Source organism: Ursus arctos, unplaced genomic scaffold (genome assembly GCF_023065955.2).
Source record: "Ursus arctos isolate Adak ecotype North America unplaced genomic scaffold, UrsArc2.0 scaffold_3, whole genome shotgun sequence".
NCBI classification, from domain to species: domain Eukaryota; kingdom Metazoa; phylum Chordata; class Mammalia; order Carnivora; family Ursidae; genus Ursus; species Ursus arctos.
This window is the reverse complement of record NW_026622985.1, coordinates 59,311,211-59,327,056: the sequence shown is the minus strand read 5'-3', so window position 1 is coordinate 59,327,056 and position 15,846 is coordinate 59,311,211. Positions and strand designations below refer to the sequence as shown.

Sequence of the window (15,846 nt, the reverse complement as noted above, 5' to 3'; positions counted from 1 at the left end):
TTTATTCAAGGCACTTTACAACTTGGCCAATCAGCCTTTGACCTTTTCTCTGGTCACCGTCCCCTCTAACTTTGCACCAACCTTTACAAGCTACTTCGTGATCCTCTGAGCCTTTGCATGTACTGTTTGCACAGGAACATTCTTTTCTCTGTTTTTCACCTGCTGAAGATCTGTTTCTCCTTTAGGTCCGTATCAGATGTGATGTTCTCTGTGTAGCTTTCCCCCGAGCCCTGAAGGAGAGTGGGTGAGCCCTCCTCAGTCTCCTAGAGCACTTCATTTGCCCTTAGTTATGGTGCATTGTCCTTTTATTGTGATTGCTTATGGGTTCATCTTTCTATTTCTAGGGCCCAGAATGGAACCTGGCATATTGAGGGAATTAAATATGTCTATATTGAATGAATGAATAAAAGAATGAAGGGAAATGGGCAGGGAGTTTATTGTAAGGCCTTCATTTCAATTGAATTTAAGAAAACAGGCTGCTGCTGTTCTTCTTCCTTCTAGAACCAGACCTTAGTTAACATAGAACCAGACCTTTATTAACACAGAACCAGACCTTCGTTACTAGGACCAGATCTTATTAAGATACCTGTTAAGGACTTTAGAAAAGCTGTCCTGCATTTCAGGAGTTGGAGGCATCTGTTTCTTGGTACTAGTGTGCTTTCATTTTCTCTTGATTAATTCAACAGCTGTTTGGATGTGGGACATCCCAAGGGGAGCAGTCATAGCCATGGTCATTGAAAGAGTTGTTTGCTGACCCATGTATGTCCTTAGTGAGGGTTCAGAGATCTTTGTGAGATGCTCCCCTTTGTGTGTGAAGTTCTTTTGACCTTAGTGGCAAAGCTGCCCTTCAGGTAATTTCTTCTGTTGTGGGCTGCAGGTAGCTGGTTAGGGTCTTGGGCAGGCATCCCCGTGTACAAACAGATTTATTCTCTGTGCACCTGTCACATGCATATGCATTAGCTGGGAGTGCTTTTTACCCCTTTGTACACACCCCCTCAGACCTCATAAAGAGCCTTTATGTAAATTAGAAAAAGGTCCTCCCTCTGCATGGATGGGGTAGAAAAAGGCATCCCCTTCTGGAAGGACACAGCCCCATGGGTACATGACTTGGCAACTCAACAGTATCTTTGTACAAGGATAAAAGCTTTCTTTCCTTTGGGAAGAGGATAACAAGCACAAGCCAGTGGTAATTGGATAATAACAGTAGTAATACTCCCAGGCTCTACTTAATTTTTTTTTTTTTTTTTTTTTTGCTCATAGACTTCTTTTATAATAGCTATTTTTTATAGTATTTATTTATTTGTATTTTTGTAATAACTTTTTATTTTAGAACAGCTTTAGGGTTATGGAAACTTTGTAAGATAGTGTTGAGAGTTCCCAGATACTCCATTCCCAATTTCCCCTATTACTAATCTCATATTAATAGGTAATTTGTCACAATTAATGAACTAATAATGATGAATTATTATTAACTAAAGTACATACTTCATTCAGATTTCCTTAGTTTTTACCTAATGTCTTTTTTTTTCCCCCCATGATCCCCTCAGGATACCACATTACATTTGGCCATCATGTTGTCTTAGGCTCCTCTGGACTGTGATAGTTTCTCAAACTTCCATTGTTCTTCAATACTCTCGACAGTTTTGAGGAGTACTGGTCAGGTGTTTGCAGAATGTCCTTCATTTGGGATTTGTCTGATGTTTTCCCTGTGACTAGATTGGGTATTTGGATAGATTTTTATTATTATTTACATATGGTAGGGCCAACAGATCTGGAGATGACTGCCATTGAGAAGATAGTTTTGTAATACTCGCAGATCCCCAAAGAGGGGTACATGTCTCACATGGAAGTCATGCGGAGAATCACTGCGCTCAGTTATAAGGCAGAGGTGGGGTGGAGGAAACTGTGGGCAAGTGTCTTTATTGTGGCTTCTATAGGAAGTAATGGGCAAGGCAGGGTAAGCTGCCTTAGGATTGGCTAGTTTGAATAATTTTAGTGGGCTCCGGAGCACAGGGGCTGTCCCTAGTTGTCTAGTACCTGTCCTGGGGTTAGTGTGGCAAGTGAATAGCAGCTCAGAGTGCAGAGGCTCAGTAAGGGAGGTATTGTGGGGGTGAACTCTGGTTTGGTTGGTTTGTATTTGAAAATCAAGGTGACTCAGATGCATTACTGAGTTGTCCAGAACAAGGCATGTCTGGGATATGCACGTAGAGCAGATGTTAAAGCATCAGGTTTACAGACGCTAGGAATATGCTTAATACACTGGGGCTGTGTGTTTTGGGAAAGAAGACCACAGAGGTGAAGTGCCATTCTCATCACATCATATCAAGGGTACACGATATCAATATAACTTATCCCTGTCGATATTGCCCTTCATTGCCTGGCTGATCAGGCCCTATTTTTGACACTGTTACCACTTCATGTTTGCCTTTAATGTTCATCTCCTATGTTTGAAGTGTTTGTTGGGTAGAATATCAGTAAACATGCAGTGTAATTTTCCTTGGGTCTTGATCTTCTAGAAGACTGAAACTGCCTAGAGTGAGTTCTGGGTTTTAGAGGAGGAGCCCTGTTTGGGGCTGGTGTCTCCATAGAACGGAGTCTGGAAACTTGGTCCTTGTACACTCTGATTTCATAAGGGACATGTGTCTGAACATCCTTACTCTTCTCTAAAATGGTAGTCCTTTGTATACTTCCAATTGCTGAATAAATATATATGTAAATGTCTACAGCTCTACCAGGAGTTGGAGTTGATCACCACTGAAATGAGACAAGATATATATCCTTAATACTTAGCTGTGGCTCAAAATATTCATGGTGTTAGCCTATTTTCTGCATATAAATTTAAAAATTCCTGGTTGCTCCATAAGTTGCCTGACCAATATTTTTTGGAGCCCTCAGATGATGGTGGAGATCATGAGAAATATATGTTTCCCTCTTTTGCTTTTGAAAAATCCTGAGTTGGGCAAGACAGGACATGTTGGTTGGTAATTGACTGCGAACCTTTCTCCCCTCATACCTCAGGGTCTAAGTCGCAGAACTGTCTGTGGAACTCCCTCATCGACGGGCTCACAGGGAATGCCAAGGAAAAGCCACGGCCAACGATTGTCCATGACCCCCGACCACCAGAAGAGATCCTAGCTGATGAATTGCCTCAGCTCGATAGCCCGGAAGCCTTGGTGAAGACATCCTTCAGGTTTGGTGGATTGCAGTCCATTTGTTCCTTCTTATTTGCTGCGGAGTTATTTCAGTCCAGTTGGGTGCATCGTCAGCGCGGCCAGCAAATTACCTCATTTCTCTGCGCCGAGTAAATTAGAGTTGATGAAGGAGTGTTGGAATTAATGGTAGCTGGACTTCTGGCTGGATTTCCTGAATGTAGTGAAGATCCTATCAGGAGTTAAGTTGCTGTTGGTATTTAATTGGTATTGGCATTTAAATGCTGAGGCAAAGGATTTACTGATGTTGGCAATTTGAATTGGATTAATGAGTCTTTTGCTTCAAAGGAGGATGACGCACGGAGACAAGTGCACAGAGAAAAAGCGTGTGTGGGAATGAATTCAGCCCCGTGCCTGTGGCGTCTCCGGCTGGGGGGAGGTTTCTAGTTGTAAGAGATGTCAGAGCTGTTGCCTCCAGGAATGAACTGCGGATCTTCCTGTGTGCTTTCCCAGGTGGCTGCCGACTCTGTTCTTGTTCATCATTTGGTCTTCCGTCTTCTGTAGAGCCCTCTTGCACTTTCTTCTTGTAGTGGACTCCCCTTCATTGTGACTCTGGCACTTACCTTGCCACTGTGTCAAAGAAAAATCAATCTGAGTATGGGACGTGGTGTATAAAAGTGATTTCTTCACCCTGAATGGGTTTTTCAAGTTCACTTTTGAAATACACAGCAGTGCTGGTATTGGAAATTAAGGTTGATTTTTTTTTTTTTTTTGCCAGCCTGCCTTCCTCTCCCCTCTTTCCTCCCTGTTACCCTAGTTTTATGTCTTTCACATTTCTTTCCATTATAGAAGGCTTTCATACTCTTCACACGGCTAGCAGAACATAGAAACCTCGCTTTTTTCTCCTCCCATAAACAACTCAGACAACTCTTGGCATCCATGGAAAACATGCTCTCTTTTGCATCCAGGTGATATGTGTAATCGCTCTGTAAAAGCCATTTCATTGTGTGAAGCTTCTTAGTGTAGACTGAATTATAGATGAGCTATGAAAAGCGGCGATGAATAGGTGTTTGGATTTCTTTATGTAATGTGATGGGCGCAGTGGAGGGGCAAGAATTGCAAAGCAAATGCTTTTCTTATTCCTGCTAAAGGTTTGGTTACTGCATTGTGAGGTTTTACATAAAATAAAACCCACTCAGGTAGAGAGAAGTAACTTCCATGAACCTGTGATTCTCTGCCCATGACTGTGGTGGGAAAGGGGAGGGTGAATGGCTTTCTTGAGCTGTGCGTTCTCATTTTGGAGTGTCTCTGGTGGAGTCCGCCCCTTCACCTGCGGTCTTCTGGTAGCTGCTCCTTCCAGCCCACGCCAGGGTCAATGTCCTCTTCAATGAACAGCTAAAGAGGCATTCTCGTGAAAAGAACATCTCATGTGCTTGCCAATTCTATTACCAGCATCTCTTCTCTTGGCATTCAATGCTCTTTAATAGAGAAAATGTATTGATGGCCATGATCTGCTAGCTGTATTATGTATCAATGTCTGTGTTCCAGAAAAAAGATTAAATTATGTTTGTTAAGGTCGGGACTTATTTTTGGTTCCTTGTAACACTTGGTGCAGTAAGAAAAACGTGACAGGTTTGTAAATATACCAACCCTTCAGCAACTAAAGCTAGAAATCCATGGGCATTGGTTATTCATTTATTTGTCTCTTTAATACAACTGTGTGTTACTCTGGTACCATCCTTTCTTCTGAAGAAGGTAAATGATTTCAATGGCAATATTAGAGGGTAAATATTCTCTAGTGTAGTTTTCCTTAACTCTGGTGGTCACATCAGTGGTGGGATTTGTTGTACATAAATTATCAGAAGCAAAGTACTAACATGTGGGACAGTTTATTTACCAAGAAATAAATTAGAGCAGAATCAAGGTTACCCGTGTAATAATGCCACTTGTTTTCTATATGCTTTTTGGATTGCAAAGAAATGAGTCATCGCTGGATTTTAAATAATGCTGATAGGAATATATCACTCATGTGTTCTGTCCCGGCCCCCCCATCCCCCCATTTCACATGTCACTCGAGTGAAAAAAACATGAGAATTGCTGACTTCCCAATGTTAGTGACTCTGGGAAATCTAGGACAAATGGTGTGTTATACCTGTACATTTTTAAATTTCAGGGGTGCAACAGTGATCAGTGTTCTCAGCCCCTGAGATAATTCCTTTTACTAAACAGCGCAGTCTTAACCTCTACTGAGGTTGAAATGTTGGGTTTGTCTTTCTGACTCTGAAAGTCAGAGCTGTGCATCCTCTGTAATGTGTGTGTGCACATGTGCGTGCATGTGCTTGTAAGCACATTCATACACACCTGAACACACAATTAAGGCATCTGGGCATGTGATTGTTAACGTCCAGTCTTTCTCAGTTACGGAGAGTCTGGTTTGCTGAGGAGGAGCACATGGTTCTCATCGATTTGCATTGTCTGTCCTCATAGCTCCTATGTAGGGTTGTTACCACTGAGCAACATAGTGGCAACTTTGCTTACTCCCTTCTCTTTCTCCTTGTTCCCACTTGGACAGCGTTACGAATCCTGGGCCATACAATAGGGTCATCAGCTTTTATTATCAAATAAGATCCAAACTGCAATGACAGTAAGCCCAATGTGCCAGATTATCAGGAAGTCTAGTCTTTCTTGGGGGTTTGTCTCCCTAACTGTATCTGGGGTCTCCAGGCTTACTGATGGTGGTTGTAGACTCAGCCCTTAGCTTGCTCTGCCTCCTGCCACCGCCAGGGCAATGGGGTCTCATGCTGAGGGTGGACTTCCCAACCTCAGTGAAGTTCTGAGTCTGTGTCCAGTCCAGATCTCCTCTTTCTTATGATGCCTCCTCCGGCTGGCTTCTCTTATTCTGTCCTGACACCTGGCCTCAGTTAGCACCACCGCAGTTTCTTGGACGTATTCTAATCATATTGATCTTCAAAAGAAAGGGGTCAGATGCTTCATATCACTTTCCCTAGAAATCTTTTCTAGCTCTTTGCAAGTATGTAGCACAACTACATACAACCCACTCCCGAGACCAAGAATGCGTACTTGTTTTATATTTGCATAATATTTCCATTCACGTAATTCCTTCTAGATCAAAGAGACAGCCTGCCCTAAAGGTACATTCTGTTCTCTATTTCCAAAGGTAGGAAGTGTTTATAAATTTATAAATAGTAGGTGTTTTTCAAAAAAGCTTCAAAAGTTTGTATGTTTCAGTCTCCCCTGACAACAGCAATAACAATAAAGTTCTTATATTGCCAGGCATGACCCTAACAACCCAAAGATGATGCCCATTTTATTTTTATTTTAATTTTTTAAAGATTTTATTTATTTATTTGACAGAGAGAGCAAGAGAGCACAAGCAGGGGGAGCAGCAGAGGGAGAAGCAGGCTCCCCGCTGAGCGGGAGCCCAATGTGGGGCTCGATCCCAGGACTCTAGGATCATGACCTGAGCCGAAGGCAGACACTCAACTGACTGAGCCACCCGGGTGCCCTGATGATGCCCATTTTAGAAATGGAGAAACTGGCTCAGAAAGGTAGAGCCCGTAGTTGTGATTGAGTTTAAACACAAACTAATAAGGACAATTGCTTGCCAGTTGGTGGTCACCAACGGCAGAAGCAAGGGGTAGCTCGGGTAGACTTTAGGTCCGACTTAGTCTTTAGCAGCCCCTGGAATCCCACCTCAAATAAATGTATCATCGATAAACTCACATAAAAAGCATGCTTGTGGGGGCGCCTGGCTGGCTCACAGTCAGAAGAGCATGCAGCTCTTGATTTGGGGTCTATGCCTGTTGGGCGTAGAGATTACTTACAAAATAAATAAACTTAAAAAAAAAAAAGCATGCTTGTGTTGTAAATGCGGCTTCAGGACTCTCTTCTTCCAACCAAACAGCCACTGGTGGCCAAAACTCTGTTTATGTCAGTTTGCAGTAACGCAAGGGTGTGTAGCAGAAGCTGAGGATTTGACACACAGACTTAGAAATAATGATTTTAGAAAATGAGAGACACCGCCTTGTTCCCCTAAGGCTTATAAGTCAATGGTTGAGGTGCGTGCAAATGCCATCTCAATTCTGAATGCATTCCCTGGCATGCTCCCCGCCAGTCCTCTTTGCTGGGCAGCGGTGATGAGGCAGGTGTTTCATGTCTCAGAGCACGCAGTTCAGCAGAGACCAGTGCATGAAGGAAAGGGGCTTCTCCTTTTTGTCCAGGTTCGAATCCCAGCCAATATCACTGGAAGCTAACACAGTTTTGAGCAGTTGTACTATAGACTTTAGTCTTTACTCCTCATGAGAGGGATATTCTAAGCTACGCAGGTAGGAAAATTCAGCTCCTGAAAGTAGCTGTACTGGGCTTTAGTCTCGATTCAGTTACCAAGGCAAATAATGCATCATCTCTTTGAACCTCCATTCTCTTAACTGTCACATCTGAGGGTGGACAAGGGCAGTGGGTCTCAAACATGGGTGTGCATCACAGTCACTTGGAGGGTTATGAAAACAGATTGTTGGGCTCCCCACCCCCAGGTCTGGGTGAGGTCCTACAATGTGCCTTTCTAACGAGATGGTGCTGATGCTGCTGGTCCAGGGACTGCGCTTAGAGAATCACTGGATCAGATGATATTGAATATTCCCTGGATCTCTGAAATATTTTGCTGTGTTAATTTGAGCGGGTCAGTGATCTCATCTGGCTTCAGTTTCTTCATCTTTGAAATAGGGATAAAGGGGCCCACTTCCCAGGATTAGTGGGAGGGTTAAAAGGAGCAGAATATCTCTGCAAGTGCTCATCTCTTTCTACTCACTGGGAACCTTCTAGTCCTTCAAGCGTGTACACACAGAGTAAATAGGATCAGACTTGGGTTTTGTGCCTCCAGATGCAGACATCATGGGCTCTGAAAGTTTGCTAAGCTTCTGGCATGAAAAATCAGCTTTTAAGCCCTGAGACTTTTGAAAAGAAGAAGGTGGGAACCATAAGTTTAAAAAAAAAAAAAAAGAGCTTCATTGTTTAGAAAGTAGACACTCCTGGGAATTATACACGCAGATGCCTGTTTTCCTTCTTCCTCATGACCTGTGTCTTTGAGCCTGTTGTTCTGCTCAGGTTTTTCTTAAAAGAGATGAGAGAGAGAACTGAGTCTGGAGTTTGAGGAAGAGAGACAAGCCTCGCCAGTCTGATTAGTGACAGGACTCAGAGGGCCCAGAGAACGGGAAAGAGGGGACTGCCAGCAGTCTTTTCTTTCCCCAGCCTCTAGGGTGCATGTTTGCAAAGGTGAGACCCAGACCAGGTTGCACTGGGAGGCAAAGAAATCAATGTTTATTGAACATCTGCTGTGGCCAGGAGTGGACATTGATTTGCTCATTTAAACTCTCCAAACCAGGGCAAGGTGAGTATTGTAATCCCAGTTGTACAGGTCAGGAAACTGAGGTTCAGAAAGAGTAAACAGCCTGCCCAAAGTCACTCAGCAGGTGGCAGAGCTAGGAATTTCAGCCGAGTCCACCCAGCTCCAGAGCTGACTTCTCTACTACACCTTGGCTTCTGGGTTTGCCATTGGTGAATAAGATAGTGTGATTGGTTCTACTAATTTGGATATGGCAGTTGGGATATATAGTTTGATGCTTCTACTGTGAGACCTACCCTGTTCTTTTGCGCTAAATCATTTTGCTAGTCTAGATTTATGCTTTTAATCCACCCATGCTTTTGGATAAGACCCCTTTAAAGGCAGCGCTTCTGAAACTTTATGAATGAATTCCTTCAGGGATCCTATTAAATGTAGATCCAGATTCAGTAGGTCTGGTATGCAGCCTGGGAATCTGCACTTCAAACAAACTCTCAAATGATGTGAGGGTCCAAGGACCACGCTCCGAGTGGAAGGGCGTGGGCTTCGGAATGCCCCAGATACGAGTTTGCAACTGCTCTTCTGACCCATGTGATCTGAGTCTCAGTTTCCTCATTTTACGAGTGGAAAGAGAATTAACAACACAGGCCTCGGGGACTGTTGCTAGGAGTAAGAGGGCTAATGAATGTGACAGCCATTAATTCCTTCTCTCCCAGTTTTCAAAACCCTGTTTAGCAGTGGATTGATCCTCCACACCTTGACCCCTTCTTATGTGATTGGGTTGTACAGTGAACCCCAGGCTGGGAACAGGAGCCCTGCGCATGCCTTCTGAGCAAGGCTGTCCTGGCCTGATCTCCTTAGATGCTAGAGGAAATTCTGAAGCCATCCAGAGCATGGGCCATTTCGGTTACTTCCCTTGAGCAGTGTGACTCTTGACATGGGTTAAGTTACCAAGTTTTGATAATTTTGCATTTGGAAGAATAACATGCTTGGTCCCCAGAGAATCACTGGGGGTTTGATGAGCTTCTCTTCCCACTTAGAATGGACTTATTTGGGCTTTGGCAAAAGTGTTCCTGATTCTATACATAGCTTACTAAGAATATGTTGCAGAGAGTAGAATTGCATTGAGCCAACGCCCTCAGCTATGGATGAGATTAAGGCCTTGTCAGATCCCATTGAACGGATTGTGTTTTCCACGCAGAATTAAATCGTTGAACTCATCCTCATTCTGGTTGTTGGCAGTCATTTTCCACTAGGGGCTACTGCCAAGAAGCCAGTTTCTGACTTGATTACTTTCAGGAAATGTGCAATCTGGCTGATGATCTGGCGTGGCATGGGGTGGCGGCCCCTGCAGCTTCGGACCCCACCCCAGGATGAGTCATGGGTTAAATTTCCAGTTAGCTCATGGGAAGTCTGGTCACACATCTTTCTCTATCACCGTATGTTGGTCACCCACTGGGACTTTTGGGGACACCTACTTCCCTGACTTATTGCTGCCTCCCTGGAGTTGACATTTTCCCCTTCTGGTCTTTGCTAATCACAATTGTAGAGTCTTCCTCAAGTTTGCTAGGGGGAAAGAATGAATTCTGAGGGCTTTTTTTTTTTTTAAACTCAGTAGTTTCTGTTGCAAAGTTGGCTTCCCATTAGGGAGATATTTAGGCTTCATTTTTGTAAGTAAGTTTTTATGGATGGATTTTTTTAGTGTTGGAAATTGACGAAGCACGGAGCATGCAGGCACTATTCCTCTTGCATTCTTCCTGGTCCTTCTATGGTATTTTGGGAAAGAGGGGGTCTATCTTTGTGGTGGCCATGTGAATGCACTGTTCACATCTCCAACCACAGGCAGTGTACTTGGCCCAAGGCCCCAACTTCTGTGTGAAAAATTTGTCTTGGTGATGGCTGAGGCTGTGTTTCCCAAGGGTCAGTGACTGAGAGCATCAGAGATGCTAAGACTGGCCATTGCTGGGAGACATGAGACTTCTGTAATGGTGACATTGGCTTGAGGACTCCGTGATGGCCTTGCTGAGCTTTCTCTGGAACTGTACTGTGGTCTAAGATATTTCCATTCAACCTTCCTTCCTTTTCTCCTTCTCTGGTAGTCCAGACCTGCATCCCAAGTCTCCCAGCCTCCCTGGCTTCCTCCCCATTTTCTCTTACAAATGTTCCCCCTGATATATTTTTCACAGGTCTAATCCTGCCTTGCTGTCTGCTTCTCAGAAGAGGGGCTAATATGGTCCCCTGTCTCGCTGTGACCCTCTGCTGGCTTATCACTGCTAACTCTGTGCTGTGGGCACAGATCCGAGGCTACTGGCCTAGAAATCCTGGGTCAGTCTCTCTCTATGTGATTTTACATTTTGTAGTTGATGTTGTGCCTTCCCCATGGGCTCTAGTGCTGGGTAAATATGCGGCAGGCCACAATTTTCTTTACTTCTTTAGTATCTTATACTTCTATTGCCTATAAGTGACTTCATGAAACATTTGGATTAACTAAAGAAACTATAATGTAAAGAGAAGGGAGAATTTTAAACCATACCCAAAATACATCTGTTTCTGTTGTCCAAGAGAAGTGCTCAAAAATTGTTGAACATCATACAGATTATTTGTTTATGGATACACTCTGGTGTCCAGCAAGTGGACTTGTCTCCAGGGCTGAATTCCCCTAAAGAGTGCATCCTTCTTCACACCAGACACATTCTTACCGGACTATTGAGGAATCGAGGTTTCCAAGTACAGAAATGGTCCTCATCTGAGGTCTCCTCAGCACCTCGGTGTACACCCCTCAGAATAACTCCTAGAATCACATTATACAAAGTGTAAGCGATTCATCGCTTACAGGTAGGATTAGGTAGCTTCGGTACTGTCAGGTGGGTGCGGGGGCTAGCACACTCCTGGAACCTCTATCTAAATCTCCCTGCCAGTGTGCTGTGTGGGTCAACCTCCTATGCTTCCTGTTCAGCAACGGAACTTCCGCCCTGGGCCACACAGAGACCGGAAGTGTGCAGGGAATCCTTGATGTTCTGTCTTCAATGAAGGAAGGCCTCCCCACTCCCAACCCTCCTCTGGCAGTGCTTTGAGATCCATTGAGTTCTGGTTGTGATTTTAATATGGTTCTGATCAGTTGGTCCAGCCTTCTGCCCTTGGCTACTTTGCCCCATGTCAGCTTCACTGGTCAACTCTCTAATCGCAGTCTCGGGTTATTTCTGAGGTTTGGCCTCAGGAACTCATGGCAACATCTGGGGCCTGGCCAAACCTCACAGAACCTAAGAGACAACTTGGGAAAGCTAAAGCCTAGCCTCCTACTACCTAATGTTACAGGCCACTGAGTGTACTTGGATGTGGACCCTCTGGTTTGTGGGAGGATGTCCTTCTAGTGAGAGAACAGGACATACAGGTCTCACCCCTGCCTCTCTTCTGCTCCAGTTTCCCTTCTCCTTATCATCCCCCAAGCCAGAAAAGCTGGACCCTGGCTTTCCCCTTCTTTTACTTTATATCCTCCTCCTCCCCAATACCAGGTCTTGGGCTAAGGCTTCATGGTAGATGAAGTAAAGAGACAGATTGGCCTACTGATATGGGACCCTACACTGGAAAATATCTCAAAGCACAATATGTTATCCCTTATAAACTTTCTGTGATGAATGGCTTTAGTGCATTTGTTTTTTTGCAGTAAAATTAAAGTACCTGAATAAAAATAAAGCAAAGCCCTTTAAAACTGTGTCCAGTGATAATGCAAATAATATGTCCCTTGATTGGTGGTTTGTCCCTCTCCTCTACAGTGGGAGCTCCTGGTTATATTATTATCTCATAATAATGTGACCCTGTGTTTTACTCTATGGAAATTTTTGTTCCCACTTATAGCATTAGGGCAGGGGTTCTGCCCTTGCTAGCAGGGAAGGAAGAGTTTCCTTCTTACTAGAAATTTTCTAATACCAGAGGCTGTCTTCCCATTCAGGTGCTCACTCTGCAGTCACTTCCTGTGCCATGCAGTGGAGCCACATGGGGTGAACTGGACCAGTGCAGGTTCCACCCCTTTGGACCTCGTATCAATTGATGAATAGGATGAATGGTACTTAGTGTAACCATGAAACAGGCTACCTTGGCTCATGGTGGACGTAAAAGGGAAGCAAAAGGAACAGTGCCAGCCAAGGTCAGGAGGCAGGAAGACAGGTTGAAGGAACTGCTGGATTTGTGTGTAAGGCATGTGGGGGGGGGCAGTATTGGAAAGGGAAAGTAGGAACCAAATATGGTAGGTTTACCATGGGGGTAAGGTTCAGTTTTATTCCACAAGAAGAGATCTTTGGAGCTCTTGTAAAATCTTTGGGGAACAGAAAGAAGACTGCATTTTCCATTAAGTTACAGACCTGGGAATTATATTCCATGCCTCAGTTCCCTACACAGAGCATCAAAACAAAAGTTTCTGGCCTTCGGCAGAGGTGGAATAATGGAGCTAGAGAGTGTAGCATGGGGTCTGAACACCAAAGGTGCCTGGAGGAAGTACATGGGCAATTTGGGGAGAAACCTGTGAAAATATGTTTTTCCACATAGGTTGGAACTGAGACCATTTTTTTTATTACTTTTAAATGCAGTGGTAGCTAATGGTTATCGACTAGAGAGCCCCATAACTATAACCTAGCTGCTCCCCATTTATTGATTACTGTTAAGTGCAGCCAGAAGTGAATTTGCTACAATAAATCACCTCCAGACCCTGGGGGTCAGCTTAGTTGGGGAAGGATTGTTATTAGAACAGCAGCTGCAGACACGCTTGTCATCATTTGGAAAAGGTGATAGTTCTGGCTTTGGCGATGGGGCTGAAGTACTTGAAGGCAGGCACATTGCAAACTACCCAAGAGCATGACTTGAACACTGTCTGCAAAGTAAAAAGCAGGAAGACGTGAATCAAGTAACAGTCTTGGATTATGGGTCCCAAACTTCGATCTGTTCATCATTTTCATTCTTTGAAGATGGTCCAGATTTAGAATTAGAGAAGGGTATATGAAGGGGCTTTGAATTATATTTATTAAATTATGTGTTTCTCTGATGTTTGGCTGATTGTTCTATGCTTGACTGTGACTAGCCATGTCAGGGGTTGAGCTTCCATGGTGGTTAAGTTTCCAAGGGTAGCAATGAGCAAAGCTATCATGTCTAGCTCTACACCAACCCACAAGTCCGTGTATTTAAGAAATGCCTGTGCATTTTTTAAAAAACTATTTTGACAGTTTTTAAAACCTCTGGAAAATTTGCAGACTAGTAAAATGAACAACTGTCTAACCTCTACTTAGGGTCACATTTGCCTACTTGCTATCGAATATCTATCCCATCTCATCTCATCTTATATCATAATCTATCTTTTTTCTGAATTCTTGACCCAAATTTGTAGACCTCATGACCTGTCAGCTTTAACTTGAGTTTCTTTGGAATGAGACCATTTTCTTACATGGCCACAGTAAGAATACTGAAACTCGGGAAGCTTAACATTAATATACTACTATTACTACATATATATTCAGCCCATATTCTAGTTTCACCAAATGTTCCCATAACGTCTTTTATGGCAATCCTTCCTTCTGGCCCAGGACCCATTCCTGAAGCACACATTACAGTGAGTTGTCGCATCTCATTCGTCTCCTTTAATTTGAAGCAAGCAGTTTCTCAGCCTTTCTTCGTCTTTCATGACGTTAACATTTTGAAGCAAACGGGTCATGTGTTTTGTTTTGCAGAATGTTCGTCAGTTAGGGATCGTCTGATCGTTGCCTTGTGGTTTGATTCAGGTTGTTCATGGTGACGGGAATACTACGTAAGTGCGGCATTAGGGGGGAAGATTGCTGATTGCCCCCGTTACTGGTGATGTTAATGTTGAGCATTTGGTTAAGGTTGCTTCCCCCAATTTTCCACTGTAAAGGCACCTTTCCCCCTGTGTAAGTAACCTTACCTGTGGGGAGATACTTTGAGACTATGCAGGCAGCCTCTGCTCCCAAACAGGTCTGCAGTGGTTTTAGCACCGCTTGATTCGTGCCTGAACGAATGGTCATTTCTAACTCTGTCATCCCTGTTCCATCTACTAAATGACATTTGACTGTGGGCAAGACCTTTCCCTTTCCTTCCCCCTCTCTTTCCCTTTCTAGAGTTTAGTATCAGAATAGATTCTGGATTCTTCTTTCATCCAATGTTTTATAAGCCATGTGTCTTCATTGCAGCCAGAGCCCAGGGCTTTAATTATGAGAGAAAGGCTGCAAAGGCCAAGCAGAGGGGTAATATGAGTGGTCTTGCAGTCTCAAATGCATTAACTCTAATGGGCGGAAATAAGCTTTACCTGGAATATGAAGATGTATATCAGCAAATCCAGGTGTAAGCCCCTGCCCTGCTGATAGGGGCTCTTTGGGGTCCTCTGATCTGGCGGAAGGCAATGTCCTTACCTGGACCTGTTGGTGCCACAAGAATTATAGGAATTGCGGAGTGGGGAGAGTCATGTGGAGTGGGTTGGGACAGGTGTTACTTAGCCAGAGAAAGGAGTTTGAACGTATTATCTGGACTTTAAGCAGGGTCTCCAGTTCTTTCCTTCTCACCTCTTTTTGCCATAATGCACCACTCTCTGCTTCCTGCTCCTACTGGCCGGGAACTGAGGACTCTGCCAAATACTGGTCCAAAGAGTTGCCTGTATCTGATTGGTGAGGTATAGTGGGAACTTCTGAGCTCTAGGTTTAATCCAGCTTCACTCCTTGCCTGCTGTGTGACCTTGAACATGCAGCTTAAACTGAGGCTTGGTTTCTTCATCTGTTAAATGGGATTAGGTATTCTTTTCCTCATGGGATACCTGTGGGGAGTCAAGGGAAGTTATGCATGTTGAGCAATGAGCACAGTTTCTGGCATCAGCAGGTGCTTGATAATTAGTAGATAATATGATTTTGCATCAGCATCCTGTTTAATGCTCTCAGAAGGTGTATACTTTGCTCTAGGCCCTGTGTTGTGTGAAGGAATTAACTTTATCTGACTTTAACAGCCATGTTCACATGTTCTTTAGCACTGAGTTGTTGTTCTGACATCTAGGACCTTTGAGGTACCCTCTACCTCTCTTTCGTTTCTAAAATTCTGCATAATAATAACAGCTAACCTAGCATACAGATGGAGAAATGGAGGCATGAAGCAGTTAACTAATCCAAGCTCACCTACCAGTGGGTAGGTCTGGGATTCAAAGCCAGGCAGTCTGGCTTCAGAACCCACATTTTATTTTATTTTATTTTATTTTATTTTATTTTATTTTATTATTTATTTATTTATTTGAGAGAGAGAGAGAGAGCACGAGTGGTGGGGGGAGGTTGGGGCTGAGGGAGAAGCAGACTCCCC

At 43.8% G+C, this 15,846-nt stretch overlaps 1 protein-coding gene across 5 annotated transcripts in view; it reads left to right on the top strand.

Annotated features, from left to right (window-relative positions):
- The window catches only part of PDE1C (phosphodiesterase 1C), a 517,847-nt gene that overhangs the window by 136,259 nt on the left and 365,742 nt on the right, over positions 1-15,846 (top strand). For all 5 annotated transcript variants that reach the window (XM_026508814.2, XM_026508832.4, XM_057304134.1 and 2 more), the window contains exon 3: positions 3,019-3,190. In XM_026508814.2, the coding sequence (XP_026364599.1) occupies positions 3,019-3,190 (172 nt within the window). The remainder of the gene's footprint in view (positions 1-3,018; positions 3,191-15,846) is intronic.